At 28.5% G+C, this 16,048-nt stretch overlaps 1 protein-coding gene across 3 annotated transcripts; it reads right to left on the bottom strand.

Moving 5' to 3' along the window:
• Nucleotides 1–12,472: 12,472 nt before the first annotated feature.
• Nucleotides 12,473–15,479, bottom strand: LOC114406229. Of its 3 annotated transcripts, XR_003665392.1 has the most exons (7): nt 14,687–15,479; nt 14,567–14,585; nt 14,441–14,490; nt 14,182–14,325; nt 13,935–14,079; nt 13,641–13,828; nt 12,473–12,647 (listed from the first exon to the last, which is right to left on the bottom strand). XR_003665392.1 is itself a non-coding variant. In XM_028368878.1 (6 exons), exons 1-5 carry the CDS (start codon nt 14,864–14,866, stop codon nt 13,972–13,974), a joined length of 501 nt encoding a protein of 166 aa, XP_028224679.1. In that variant the 5' UTR covers nt 14,867–15,479; the 3' UTR covers nt 12,473–13,828; nt 13,935–13,971. The 3 variants fall into 3 exon arrangements, 2 of the variants coding, with proteins under 2 accessions (XP_028224679.1, XP_028224680.1); XM_028368878.1 differs by having other exon boundaries at nt 12,473–13,828; XM_028368879.1 differs by having other exon boundaries at nt 12,473–13,828; nt 14,813–15,255.
• Between the last annotated feature and the right edge of the window lie 569 nt (nt 15,480–16,048).

Raw genomic sequence — 16,048 nt, 5'->3', positions numbered from 1 at the left:
AACCTTTTTACTCCTTATAGTTTAAATTGAATGTGAATGACGCTTGTAAAGGCATCATGGAACCTGTTGGATGTGGTTGTCTGATTAGGGGAAGTGATGATAACAGATCAAAAGATTTTCAAAATTCCTAGAATCCACTTTTGACCTTGTTGCCAAGCTATAGGGTGTTCTTCGAGGATTAAGATTAGTTGCTAGTTTGGACATGCAAAAGACTGAAATTAATTTGGATATTGTTCCAGTTGTTAATTGTATTAAAGAGTACATAATAGCTTGATCTCTTTAGGTAGGTCTTGATTTCTATAATAAAGCCAAAACAATAATGAGTAGGAATATGACCTATATTACATATGAGTTAATGGCGGATTCTATTTGCAACTTCCATTTTTTCTTGCATCTCTTTCATATTTTATTTTTTGCTAATTTTTTATGAAATTATTTTTTGGAATGTATTTTTAAAACTCAGTGACTAACATTGTTACATTATGGAAACCAATTTCCATAATGTACGTATTTCAATTCATTTCCACATTTAGTTTTTTTTCTTAAATTACTCAATAATTTATAAGTTTCACAACTTAATAAAGAAAATATCTATTTTTTGTTACAATGACATTGGTGTGGATTATTCATTAATTTTCTAATGACTAATTTCTACCTAATAACTTTACTAGTCATCTTGAGGGGTCTTCCTTCCCAATCACATTTTTTTCATCTACAAGACTTGAACCTAAAACTTTGCTTAAGGGATCTAAGGCCTTTTCCACTCAAATCGGAACATCGTGATTTTCTTAAATGCACAATTAATTTGTTTTAATTGAAATTGCAAGAGAAATTGAATTCATTTATTTAATTTCATTGAAAGTATAAATACTCTATGTTGTTTGTGAGTTTTTGGGTTAACATTGTGTTTGGCCTTATGGAGAGTTGGGGAGAAAGAGTGTATAACGACTTGTCACTGCTACATGATAACTTAAAGCTAACAAAGCAAAAAACTTTATTTTAATTTATTTCAAACTCTTGAATTAATTTATTCATGAAAATACTTTTGAACTTTTTTCTAGAGATAGAGGGAGCAACATGAAGAAACTTTGGAGCTTGAAGAACTTTTGTCTTTTTACATGTCCAACTCCTTGAGTGACATTTGTATTGATTGTTGCATCTTAGTTTCTATATTTTCATATGTACATCATGCATCATCATATAGAGGGAAGAAGATTGTGTCTAAATTTAGAAACTTCTTCAGTGCATAAAACTTTCAGTTTTAATCGATTACAAGGCCAATTGTAATTGATTACACAAGTGTTTGTAGCTTGCAGAGAGACTCTCATTTTGGTTTAATTGATTACCAGTTAACCATAATCGATTATACTGTTCAGTTGAGACCATGTTTGGTTTTTCATGAGTCTCAGCTTTAATCGATTACCAGGTGATCATAATTGATTACTTCACTCTTAAAAGTGTTCCCATAAGTGATCAAGAATCTAATCGATTACATTGTTCTTGAAATTTTTTCAAATATTGGGAAGAACACTTTAATCAATTGAAATGATAATATAATCGATTACTTCTTATAAATAATCTATTATAGTGAATATTTAATCGATTACAGATAGTTATAACTATTTTTTCTATGAAATAACCACCTTGTGTTTTCACTTTTACAATGAATAGAAGAAGAAAGAGAGAAGAAAAAGTGCATAGAAAAGTGTGTGACTCACAACTTATAGACTTAGTATTTCTAAATATCTCATGGTAAAAAGTGAGTTGTGAATTTCTCTTGAGTTCAAGAAGACACTCATTCACTCAAGCAAAGGTTCTTGCATGTGATTGATCAGGTTGTGTCTCTCCTTGACTCAGTTTTTCGTGTGTTTTTCATGTTGTTAGTATACACATGAATTTATGTAGATATGCTAGGATAGGTTGTTCAGTTTGGGTTAATGGTAGATTTCTCTTAGGCTCTTATTAACAAAGGACCCTACAGTTGGGTACCTTAATCTCCTTTTTTGGGGTAAGAATTGAGATTGATTGTGATTGCGCGTAAGAATTCTATATGCATAGTAAAAATCTAATTCAGATTGGATTAGATAATTGGATTAGTTTCTCTAGAGATAGTGAGTGAACTAGTATATAAATTGGTGTACAACTTCTCTTGATTTTATCTTTCTTTCTCATTATAGTCTTTGATCAATTTAATGAAGGTTAAAGAAAATATTTTTTTGTAAAAGAACTTTAACAAAAGATTATTGTATTAAGGGTGATTGATTAAATATTGGTTTATCAAAAGCTTGTGATATGATCCTTGGAAAAGAAGTTTTTTTTACTCTATTTTTTTAAGGTTGATTTAAGTTAGAAACCAATTCACTCTTGTAACATCCCATTTTTTTAAAACTAATTTAAAAAGGATTGTTATTTATAAATAAATAGAGTTTTAGAAAAATGGTGAGGTTTTTATAATTAAATAAATAAGGATAAATAACTTTATTAATTATTTGAGAAAAAATAAAAAAGATATTTTATTTATTCATTTGATAGAGTATAAAATAGAGTTTGTTTTTATAAAATAATAAATAATAAAAATAAATAAATAAAGTAAATGATAGGTTGTGAGTACCCTAGACATGTTATGTCAGTTTTCTGACGATAGTTTCTAAGTCTCCTCTTCCTCCTAATTTCGTTTTCTCTTTTCCCCTTCCAAAACCCTCTATTTTCCTGCATACCACCAAAACTGTCTCTGAAAAACGATGATCTCAGACTTACTCACCGTTGGATCATCATGAAATTTGAACCCTAGGTTCAGAAATCATTTCCAAACATTCTCATCGTTGGGAGTTACGAAAACATGTAGGAGCTGAGAGAGATACCCTTTGCATTGTAGCTTTTCCTTTTCCCGCAAAAACCCAAAACTGTTTCAGTAAAATTACGATCCTGAACTCATTAACTGTTAGATTGTTGTAAAATTTTGGTATGTTGTTCGAGATTCATTTACGCATATCTTTACCGTTGGGATTTGTATAATAATTTCTATGGAGGGAGAAATACATACTCATCACACGTAGACAGTGGAATGGAGTCTTCAATCCCTTCTCCTTCTCTCTAACGTTTGGGAACCCTATCAGAGTAGTCAGAGGAAAAACTTGAGGAATCTCAGGAAACCGCTAGATATGTCACTATTGCTGTCACAATACACACGTGAGCCTGCTTAGAGATAAGAGATGAGTTTATCGCAATTGGGAATTAGAATGAACATATGTAAGGATCCTTAGAGGATTAAATTGGGTTTATTTTGAGATGTTTATTGAATTTTTCCTTTATGATTATAAATACAATATTGATGTCCTAATGTGAATTGGTTGATAAAATCGAGTGAGTTCTCTTGGTGTTTTTTTTTTTCATACCTATGATTTTGATTAATTGATTTTGATATAATTGTGCAAAATTATTTGAGGGATTTTACTTCCCATGTTGTGATAAACCTTTTGTATAAATAGTTATATTGGGATTATGAAGTTATGATTGAAATTGTATAAAAGTGATAAATTGAATATATGATGAATTGTAGAATAATATATTACTTTGAGATTATAATATTGTTTTGGAGATTGACTATAAGTGCAAGGTTGAATGTGTTAAATTGTGAGATACATGTAAACATGAGATTGTTGATTGTAACGTTATGATGTGAAGTTGTGAACATGAGTTTTAGTTGTGAATAAGTGTGTGTTTAACACTTGATGTAACAATAATTGTGTTGTGAGCTGTGAATTATACAATAACCCGACCAGTGTTTACATTGAGAAAAATATTTATGCGTAGTGTTAAAGAGAAAATGTAGATTCCTATTTAGGAACCAGTATTAAATTATAGCGCAATGTGTTAAACGTGTTTGAAACACGAGTGTGAGATCGTGGGTATTATATAATTCATGAGCAATGTCTGCTTATAATACTATTGTTGAAATTGAGTATAAGTACAAAGTTGAACATGCGTTAATTTGTGAGATACATGTAAACCTGTGATGATGGATTGTGACATTATGAGATGTTAAATTGAGGGCTTGATATTTGATTGTGAATAAATATGTGTGTTTAACACTTGATGTGACAATAATTATGTTGTGAGTTGTGAATTATACAATAATCCGACCAGTGTTTATATTGAGAAAAGTATTTATGCACAATGTTAAAGAGAAAGTGTAGGTTCCTAGTTAGGAACCGGTGTTAAATTGTAGCGCAATGTGTTAAACGTATTTGAAACATGAGTGTGAGATCATGGGTATTGTATAATTCATGAGCAGTGTTTGCTTGCAAAAAAATTGTTTTAGGGGTTGGACCTGAATTAGGAGGGAGAGGCCTTGACGGACTCTTCGGAGTGTAGGCCTTGGGGGTAAATACACCCGATTTTAGTGCTCCTTTAAACCTATGTCGATCCCACATGGTTGGAGCATTCTCGCAAAACAACGTGACCCTGACTGGTCTCCCTATGATTTTACTTAGTGAGAGTGACCTGACATATCTATTTTATGGCGTGTCTTGTTATGTACTCCTAAGTACCCTAGGGTGATTTTTCACTGACATGGTACCACATTGCATATAGGCTTGAGTCTTAGCATAACTGTTGCAACATATGAAATGTATATGGCTTGATAACAACTATTTCAAGGAAGACTCTAGAACCCTTCAAGGAATATATATGGTTTTATAGGGGTGGTCCGCTACTCCTACGTATCTTCGGATACAATAGAGAATCAAGGTCTACATGACCAAGTGACACACTTCAATTTTTTCCTTTATGATTGGAACATATTTTTTTTAAAAAAATAATAATTATAAAATGAAATATAATTTTTATTATTAATATTTCTTTTTAAAATTATGTATATGTCCAAGTCATATACAAGTGAAAATATAATTATAAAGATAATGGGTTTAGAAACAAACATTTGTATAAATTAAAATATTATAAGATATTGAATAGCATTAAAATACAAAAAATGAGAAATTAATATATTTTAACAAACACAAATAATTATAATTATGTTAATATATTATTTTAAATATTTATATTTATTTCTCATAATATATATTTATATATAAAATTTAAAAATAATTACAAAATTAATACATTAAAATATAAGTTATAAATTTAGCTCATGTATTGTATGTATTAATACACTGCTATATCATAGAAAAATATTTATATTAAATTGTATTAATATATAAGTTCTATTTTGGTTGTGCATGTGGTGAAAACTGAACCGGTCCGAATTGGAACCGACTACTCGGTCAATTCAATTTAGTCATTAGATCGATTAAGTATATGACTTGAATTCAATCTGTTGTCGCGATAATTGGTGACCTGTTCGATTTTGAAAACCCATATCAGGTTAAGCACATCATTTTTAAAAAAAAAAATCAAAATGCCCAAAATGCTCCCAACACAAGTAGAATGATGCATTTTTCTAATTTGTAATTAGTCTCACTCTCACATGCACGAGTTGGGTAGGGTTCTCTTCACCATTTCACTTTCACCCTAAATTTAGCCCATTTTTCTTCATTACACATTCCACCATGATTTTCACCAGCATGAAGGCCTGAGGAGTATTGCAATGTTATTGTTTGTTTGGCACAAAGATTGTTTATATGTTTTTCTTTGCAAGTGAATATCTCCAAATCTCCAATATTTCGTTTCAAAGCTTCTACCTTATGATTTAATTTGGTAATAACTTAATTTAATGATTTTTTCCATATTAGTGTTTTTGAAAAGATTAAAGTGTTTGAACTGTGAAGAATCAATGTTGCTCTGGAGATATGTGTGTTTGTTGATTGCAATAGTTTTTATTTGTTCTTATATTATCATAAACTTTGTGATGCTAAGGGTTTCGTATTGGATATTTGGATGTTTAATGGCTGCAAAAGCTTTTGTTTATATTATGAATTATATAGTTCTTTGTAAGTTTGTATATCTCTATCAATAAATGTTGAAGTAAATTTTAGGATTTTGAAAGGGTGAGAATTTTTTTTGTACTACACATTTCATTGTCCTACATTCTTATACTATTCTGAAAACTAAAATGAAACTTTAAGCACATCAACACTTTTAAGTGTTCAAATTTAAAACTTCAATTAAATAGTTTACTTGATTTTTCCTATGTAGTTTTAACCCTTTGTAGTATTTCTTATGAATACTACATTTTTTATTCTTTAATTATTTATTTTTTGAAAATGACTTAAATAGTAGTTCATGAAAAAAAAGATGAGATTTGAAAAGGTGGGAATCCATTTTGTACTCCACATCTCACTATCCTACAATCCTACCTTGTTTCTCAAAATCTAAAATGAAACTTTAAGCACGTCCTTTATTTTCTTATGTTTAGATTTGAACAATTAAATATTTTGCTTTGTTTGTTTTTCTTATATAGTTTCAACACTTTGTAGTATTTCACACAAATACTACATTTTTGTATTATTTAATTGTTTACTTTTTGAAAATGACTTACACAGGAAGTCCATGATAAAAATATGGGATTTGAAAAGGTGAAAATCATTTTTGTGTTACACATCTCAGTGTCATTCATTTCTACCCTATTTCTGAAAACTAAAATTAAACTTTAATTCCAACCATTTATAGTATTTCTTACGAATACTACATTTTTGTATTATTTAATTTTTTACTTTTTGAAAATGACTTACATAGTAATCCATGGTAAAACAGATGACATAAAGTTATTTCAAAGTAGTCCAAGAATGTTGAAGTAATTTTTAGGGGCTGATTTAATTTTATTTGAAATGATCAATCTAAAATGAAAATAGTTAGACAATATTGCATAATTGAATAATCTGAAATGAAATTATCTTAGAATATTATGTACTTCATATTTTAGAGTATGAATTTTTTCAATCAAATTATGTTACCTATATATATATATATATATATATATATATATATATATATATATATATATGATCAATTAGTGACACATCGGTTCAACCTTTAACTCATTAAGCTAGTGTTTTGACTAGATCAATTATCGAGCAATTTTACAACATTACTATTTGGTAATATCTTATTAGTTTTTATTAGATTAGTTAAACAGAGACAAATTTCCAATATTCAAATTAATTATGTAATATCTTTATTAGGTTTGATTATATTAGTTTGATTTTCAAATAAGACTACATGAGTGTAGTGTTAATTCAATTAATAGTGTAAAATTAGTATTAATAATAAATAGTAACTTATATGGATTTGTTTTGAAATTTGAATATCAAAGTGAGGTGGGAAAAATTCTCTTAAATTTCTAAGGTTGCTAATATTTAATAATCTGATTCAATGCTTCTTTAGTATGTAACTAGTGGAGTGCCCGTGCGATGCACGGGTCGGTAGGGTGTGTTGTTTGTATCATTAAACTGTAAGTGACATAAATAATATTTGTCGGAGTGCTATTTGTATAATTTTACTGTAAGTGACATAAATACTATTTGTCAAGGTGCTGTTTGTATATAACATAAAGATAATTTGTATCAAGAGTTGATTGTGTTGAAAATATTTTTAAATTGATTTAAATTATATAAAAGAAACATAGGAAATAAATTAAAAAATATTGTGGTTTTGCAAGAAATTTTTTATTTTAGATGTATTTTATTATGAAGAGGGACTAAATTTTCATAATTAATAGACATATGAAAGTAATATTTTCATTGTAAAAGATAATTGACACTTAAAAAAAATAAGTCTTTTTGTAAAATAATTTTGTAGTGTTTGTTTTAAAAAAAATTTAGTGGGCATATGAAAGTAATATTTTCATTATAAAAGATAATTTACACTTATAAAAAAATAATGTTTTAGTCTTTGTTTTAAAAATGTTTCCGTCTATAAAAATAATTTGTTGTTATGTTAAATAATTTTGTAATCTCTATAAATAATATTATTTAAAAATAACCTTTTCTTATCCTAAATAAATTTTAATCTAATTCAGCAAAAAAAAATTATAATCATGTATAAAAAGTAATGTTTTAGAAAAATTTTAGTTATTTATATGATTACGGGACACAAAGTTAATGCTCTTTGTAATTTAAAGTTAAAAAACTATTCTAGCAATTTGAATGTAAAAAAATATGCAGCTTAAATTAATTTAAACATATAGCATTTTAATAGTTAAAAATTGCTAAACTTAAATGCAATTTTGTTTTTTTTAATTTTATTTAATCAACAATTTGATCTCTTTATTTTATAATTAAAACATTTGATTATTCTATTTTTTGAAAATTCACAACTATGATCTCTTTATTACAAAATATAAATATTTGGTTTTTATATCTTTAAAAATCCACAATTTTTGTTTAATCTTTAATTTTTTGTATATTTTTTTTCTTTTTTTTTTACTTTGTGCTGTTGTTTTCCAAATGCAAGACTGGAATGAGAGAATTCATTGCTTATGTTACTATTGACTTTCTTATTTAGTGGAGAAGGGTAATTTTGTGGGGAACGAAAATACAAAACACAAAAGTTAGGAAAAAACAAAAAAAACTTTTCTCCGTAACTTTAAAAAACTAAAATGTTCAATAATTAGAAGCAAAAATATTGAAAGGTCACAGCATGGTGAGATAAGTTTTTTTTTCTGATTAAGTAAATCAGAAAACAGAACATGGATATTACATGGTCTGTAAAACATAAGCACTGGAATAAGCAGCAAATAAATATGAGATGAGCATAGCAGGGAATGTGTAATATGAGCAGAGTAGACAACAATATCCCTCCATCAACAATGTTCAGTTTACTAAAAAGAAATAGGAAAAAAATAGATAAAAATGGAACCTTTAATAATTAAATGTTAATGTTAATAAATTGACAATGATTACGACAAAAATAAATAGAAAATTAAAGCTGATTTGAATAATATGGTAAAATTGATACTGTAATATTTGAAAAAAAAACATTTCCATTAATAGGTACTTGCCAATTATTTTTTGCCAATTAATTTTGTCCGATAAAAAATAATAAACTCTCCAATCTTTCTTTTCTCACTTCAATCCATGTGTAATTTTATTTATTATTTTTTTATTTTGCTCAGTGCTTACACCTTCCTCACATACTGATGTTTTTTTCCCGTACCACCAAGTCACACGTATCGCTTTCTAATTGTCGGATATAAAAATAGAGTGATGATGACCCCATTTTGATTGATGGAGAAATTTTTATATTACTTTGTTTTGACAGTTTAAAGTTGTAATTTAATCATTATGATTTCCAGATAATGCATCTTATTGTTTACAATTTGCTGAAAAACGTAAATTGAAAACATATTTTTTATATTAGTTATACTTAGTTATTTAATATTAGTAATTTTATTAATTTCACTTTCGTATGAAATTTTTTTTTTTCCATTAAAAGTATGATATGATCTTTTTGTTTTGATAATAACGAATTCTCTCTCCTCCATCTCTTTTACCTCCGTCAAGATTTTCTTATCAATCAACTTTAAATATTATATTGTCCATTTGGTAAAATTGATAGTGTAATATCTGAAAAGAAATTGCATATAAAAATAGAGTGATGATGACCCCATTTTGATTGATGGAGAAATTTTTATGTTACTTTATTTTGACATTTTAAAGTTGTAATTTAATCATTATGATTTCTAGGTAATGCATTTTATTGTTTACAATTTGCTAAAAAACGTAAATTGAAAACACATTTTTTATATTAGTTACACTGAGTTATTTAATATTAGTAATTTTATTCATTTCACTTTTGTATGAATTTTTTTTCATTAAAAGTATGATATGATCTTTTTGTTTTGATAATAACGAATTCTCTCTCCTCCATCTCTTTTGCCTCCGTCAAGATTTTCTTATCAATCAGCTTTAAATATTATATTGTCCATTTGGTAAAATTGATAGTGTAATATCTGAAAAAAAGTTGCATATAAAAATAGAGTGATGATGACTCCATTTTGATTGATGGAGAAATTTTTATGTTACTTTGTTTTGACAGTTTGAAGTTGTAATTTAATCATTATGATTTCCAGGTAATGCATTTTATTGTTTACAATTTGCTGAAAAACGTAAATTGAAAACACATTTTTTACATTAGTTACACTGAGTTATTTAATATTAGTAATTTTATTCATTTCACTTTCGTATGAATTTTTTTTTCATTAAAAGTATGATATGATCTTTTTGTTTTGATAATAACGAAGTTACGAAAATTGATTCCACTATTATAAACCCGATTTATGAAGGAAAGACACATATAGTGAAGTGTATTTTATTTATCACATTTTGTTCTTTCTCTATTTTAATTTATAGCAAATTCATGATTTTGGAAGTAAAAGGAGTTTGCAATCAGCTTTAAATATTATACTGCCAATTTAAAAATAAACAAAAACGTTAGGAAAATTGAAAAAACCCTTTCCATTAATAGGTACTTGCCAATTAATTTTTGCCAATCAATTTTAAATATTTTTTTGGAGTATGAAAATGGTCATGATCTTCAAATTAATGAGACTATTCCGTTAGGACATGAAGATGATGATAATATTATGTTACTTAGTGTAATATTTGAAAAAAAACCTTTCCATTGATAGATACTTGCCAATTAATTTTGTCCAATAAAAAATAATAAATTCTCCAATCCTTCTTTTCTCACTTCAACCCACGTGTCCTACAATGTCATTTTTTTAATTTTATTTATTTATTAATTTTTTTTGCTCAGTGCTCACACACCAAGTCATACGTGTCGCTTTCTAATTGTCGGATTTCACCGCACCATTTAATTCCCCTTAATTTCAGAACTTTCTCCTCTCTCCTCCATGTCTTTTGCCCCCGTCAAGATTCTCTTATCAATCAGCTTTAAATATTATATTGTCCATTTGGTAAAATTGATAGTGTAATATTTGAAAAATTCCTTTCCATTAATAGGTACTTGCCAATTAATTTTTGTCAATTAATTTTAAACATTCTGTTGGAGTATGAAAATGGTCATGATCTTCAAATTAATGAGACTATTCCGTTAGGATATGAAAATAATCCTAAAATTATGTTACTTAACAATCAATTTTAAATATTATGCTGTCAATTTGGTAAAATTGATAGTGTAATATTTAAAAAAACCTTTTCCATTAATAGGAACTCGCCAATTAATTTTTGGAAATAATTTTAAATATTCTGTTGAAGTATGAAAATGGTCATGATTTTCAAATTAATGAGACTTTTTGGTTAAGATATGAAGATAATCATAATATTATGTTACTTAACAATTAGCTTTAAATATTATACTGCCAATTTAAAAATGAAACAAAAACGTTAGGAAAATTGAAAAAACCCTTTTTGATAGTGCAATATCTGAAAAAATCCTTTCCATTAATAGGGACTTGCCAATTAATTTAAAATATTTTGTTAGAGTATGAAAATGATCATGATCTTCAAATTAATGAGAGTATTCCGTTAGGATACGAAGACAATCATAATATTATGTTACTTAACAATCAACTTTAAATATTATACTGTCAATTTGGTAAAATTGAAAATGTAATATTTGGAAAAACCCTTTTTCATTAATAGGTACTTGCCAATTAATTTTAAATATCCTGTTGGAGTATGAAAATGGTCATGATCTTCAAATTAATGAGACTATTCCGTTAAGATATGAAGATAATCCTAATATTATGTTACTTAACAATCAATTTTAAATATTATATTATCAATTTGGTAAAATTGATAGTGTAATATTTGAAAAAACCCTTTCCATCAATAGGTACTCGCCAATTAATTTTTGACGATTAATTTTAAATATTCTGTTAGAGTATGAAAATGGTGGTGATCTTCAAATTAATGAGAGTATTCCATTAGGATATGAAGATAATCATAATATTATGTTACTTAACAATCAATGGTAAATTATAATTTTAAACTGTCAAAACAAAGCAACATAATAGGTCAAAATCAAATTTATAATTTAATGAATTATCGTGTGAGAAATAAATCCCACAAATAAAGGAATTGTACAATACATTGCAAAATAATGTAAAAACGGGCTCATTAATATAATCAAATTTGCTATTAATTTTAGATATGGGTTGATTGCTTAGAGGAATTTCAATGGGATATTTACATGAGTTGTTTAATGTTGAATAAAGTTACTAAATTTCTTAATTTATTATTGAAGTGTATAATATGAAATAATTGTTTATATAATAACAATTTCTTGTAAGCAATAATATTATTATACCATAAATAATATATTTCCAAATATATGATCCATAAAATTACGAAAATCTTACCCACAATTGATTCTAAACTTAAAGAGGAAAAACTGTTGGAAGTAGATAGAATGAGAGAGTTTATAATATTGGAATCAATTTTCGTAACTTCATTATTATCAAAATGAAAAGATCATATCATACTTTTAATGAAAAAAATATTTTTATATCAAAGTGAAATCAATAAAATTACTAATATTAAATAACTCAGTGTAAGTAATATTAAAAATGCATTGCTTGAAAACCATAATGATTAAATTACAACTTTAAACTGTTAAAACAAAGTAACATAAAAATTTCTCCATCAATCAAAATGGGGTCATCATCACTCTATTTGTCTCAGAACATGGTAATTGTTGGTCACCTTCTCAGATGTAGCTTCACCATCCTGTAAGAAACAATGTAAGGTTATAATAAAAATTGCAAGAAAAAAGAACTTTAATAAAGAAAATCACAACAAATAAAATCCAAATCTCCCACAAACTATCACACTGTAGAATCTGAAACAGAAACAAAAATCCAAGCTTTGAAAAATAATTGTTAAATTCAAAACCAACAATATCGAGCTCATGAAACAAAAAAAGGGTAACAAATCACAAAAACTAACTAATTCAAAACACTACAACTATGACAACAACATTAACAAATTCACAAAGACATAGAATAGAGTGAAAGAAAGAAGGTACAGCTAAAGGTTATGCCAGAGGATGAAACAACACAGGTTTGGATGACAATGTTCTATTGCCTTGTGAAGGGTTGTCTCAACATGTTAGATTTACAAAAACATTACACCCAGTCCCAAAAATCGACCACGAAAAATGAGGCAAAAAAATTGATTAGGTTTCAGGAAAAATAGGAAAAATAGTGTGATTGGAATAGATTTGGAAGATAAAAATGACACCTTTAGTCTTCCAGAAAAGAGGAGTTTCCTGGGAAAAAAGAAAAATCACAAATATTCTCATAAATAAAGAACAAATCCAGCAAAGTGTTGTCGCCTTCAGCACCGCGGTTAGCCTATCCCGAAAATCACCACAAAAAAATTGACTAAAAAAATGAATAAAATACATAAAAATGGAACATTTATTCTTCAACACTGCCCTGTGAATCATATTGTTGCGAAAGTCACACCTTTTTTTCGGTCCAAGGGGAAAATAGATAAAAAGGGAACCTCATCGGAATCAGACAAATGTCACACCTTTTTCCCGTCCAAAGCAATATAAAAACCAAAGAAAAAAAAAACCAAACAAAGAAGGCCCTTGCATGGCAAAACATCGTCACCTTCAGCACCGCCGTTAGCTTGTCCCAAAAATCACCACAAAAAATTAGACAACAAAAAGGAATAAAATAGATAAAAATGGAACCTTTATTCTTCAACACTGACCTGCGAATCATATTGTTGTGAAATGTTTCTGTCCAAGGGGAAAATAGATAAAAAGGGAACATCGTCGGAATTAGACAAAGGTCACACCTCTTTACCGTCCAAAGCAATATTAAAACCAAGGCGAAAAAAATCGAACAAAGAAAGCCCTTGCATGGCAAAGCGCCGTCACCTTCAGCACTGCTGTTAGCCTGTCCCAAAAATCAACACAAAAAATTAGTCCAAAAAAAAAGATAAAAATGAAACTTTTATTCTTCAAAACGGCCCCGTGAATGATATTGTTGCAAAAGGTCACACCTTTTATCCGTGGAACCTCGTCGGAATCAGACAAAGGTCACAACTTTTTCCCGTTCAAAGTAATATTAAAACCAAAGCGAAAAAAAATTGAACAAAGAAGGCCCTTGCATGGCAAAGCGTCGTCACCTTCAGCACCGCCGTTAGCTTGTCCCAAAAATCACCACAAAAAATTAGACAAAAAAAGAAAAAAAAATAGATAAAAATGGAACCTTTATTCTTCAACAATGTCCCGTGAATTAGTTCATACCTTTTTTGCGTGGAACCTCATCAAAATCAGACAAAGGTCACACCTTTTTCCCGTCCAAAGCAATATTAAAACCAAAGCGAAAAAAATCGAACAAAGAAGGCCCTTGCATGGCAAAGCACCGTCACCTTCAGAACTGCCGTTAGCCTGTCCCAAGAATCACCACAAAAAATTAGACAAAAAAAAGAAATAAAATAGATAAAAATGGAATTTTTATTCTTTAACACTACCCCGTGAATCATATTGCTGCAAAAGGTCACACCTTTTTTCCGTGGAACCTAGTTGGAATTAGACAAAGGTCACAGCTTTTTCCTGTCCAAAGCAATATTAAAACCAAAGCAAAAAAAAATTGAACAAAGAAGGCCCTTGCATGGCAAAGCGTCGTCACCTTCAGCCCCGCCGTTAGCCTGTCCCAAAAACCACCACAAAAAATTAGACAAAAAAAGAGAAAAAATAGATAAAAATGGAACCTTTATTCTTCAACACTGTCCCGTGAATTAGGTCACACCTTTTTTGCATGGAACCTCGTCAAAATCAGACAAAGGTTACACCTTTTTCCCGTCCAAAGCAATATTAAAACCAAAGCGAAAAAAAATCGAACAAAAAAGGCCCTTGCATGGCAAAGCACCGTCACCTTTAGAACCGCCGTTAGCCTGTCCCAAAAACCAAACAAAGAAGGCCCTTGCATGGACAAAGCGTCGTGACCTTCAGCACCGCCGTTAGCCTGTCCCAAAAATCACCACAAAAAATTAGACAAAAGGAATAAAAAAGACAAAGGTCACACCTTTTTTCCGTCCAAAGCAATATAAAAACCAAAGTGAAAAAAAATCTAACAAAGAAGGCCCTTAAGCGGAAGAAAAGAGGAGAAGATGAGGAAGAGAAAGAGGAAGGAACAGAAGATTAATGAAGACGCAAAAAAATGGCACAACACACACAACAGAGTTTTTTGAATAGTAACAGAAATGGGAAGGGGAAGAGAGAAAGAGAGTAAAGGTAGTGACGGAATGGGAAGAGAGAAAGAGAGTAAAGGTAGTGACAGATACAGAGAAAGAAAAAGAAAGAGTGGAAACGTAATTTCATGAGAGAGAAAGAGAAAAGAAGGGAAAACGTACTTGTAACAACTAGCACTGAGAAGGGATTTTTGTGAGTAATAATAAATAAATAAATAAATTAAAAAAGGGAATTGCAACAGCTGGCACTAAGGAAGAGAGAAAGGGCCTTGAATGTGGACTGAAGTGAGCAAAGAATAAGAGGGTTTATTATTTTTTTATTGGACATGTATCATCAGGGCAGAGATCCGGTAGTCAGGGCATTGTTTGTATAATTATATAGATTCAATAATATGCTAACAAGAAGTCTTATTTGAAAAAAGATTGTCCAATGCATTTGTTTAGTTAATAGTATCAAACATATTCATAAAATGACAATTTCTAGATACTTCTTTTGAAATTTAAATATCAAAGCGGAGTGGAGGAGAACCCTTATGAATATGTAAAATTGTTAATTTCATATTCAAGAGCAATGTTACATATTTAGGAGTGCTCTACCTCCACATTAGTTTAATATTCAAATTTTTAAAAATATGGAAATATTATCATTTATTTTTAATATTAATTTGTTTTACACTATTAATTGAATTGATGTATTGGTCAACTTAAACATTTAATAGAATAAAAAATATTATTATTTTTAAAATGAGGTAATAAATGGACATCAACTAGTAACACTTTTCATTTTAAGCATTGCTTGCTTCTTTTAATAAGCATTGAACATCAACTATTTTAAAATATGGAAATACTACATCAACTAATAATCTTTTAATAAGTCTATTCTTATTAAAAGAAGTAGTCGATCCTTATCAAGTAAAACA

Source organism: Glycine soja, chromosome 3, assembly GCF_004193775.1.
Source record: "Glycine soja cultivar W05 chromosome 3, ASM419377v2, whole genome shotgun sequence".
Classification (NCBI taxonomy): domain Eukaryota; kingdom Viridiplantae; phylum Streptophyta; class Magnoliopsida; order Fabales; family Fabaceae; genus Glycine; species Glycine soja.
The sequence above is the reverse complement of the archived record's forward strand: the minus strand, read 5'-3'. Positions and strand labels throughout refer to the sequence as shown.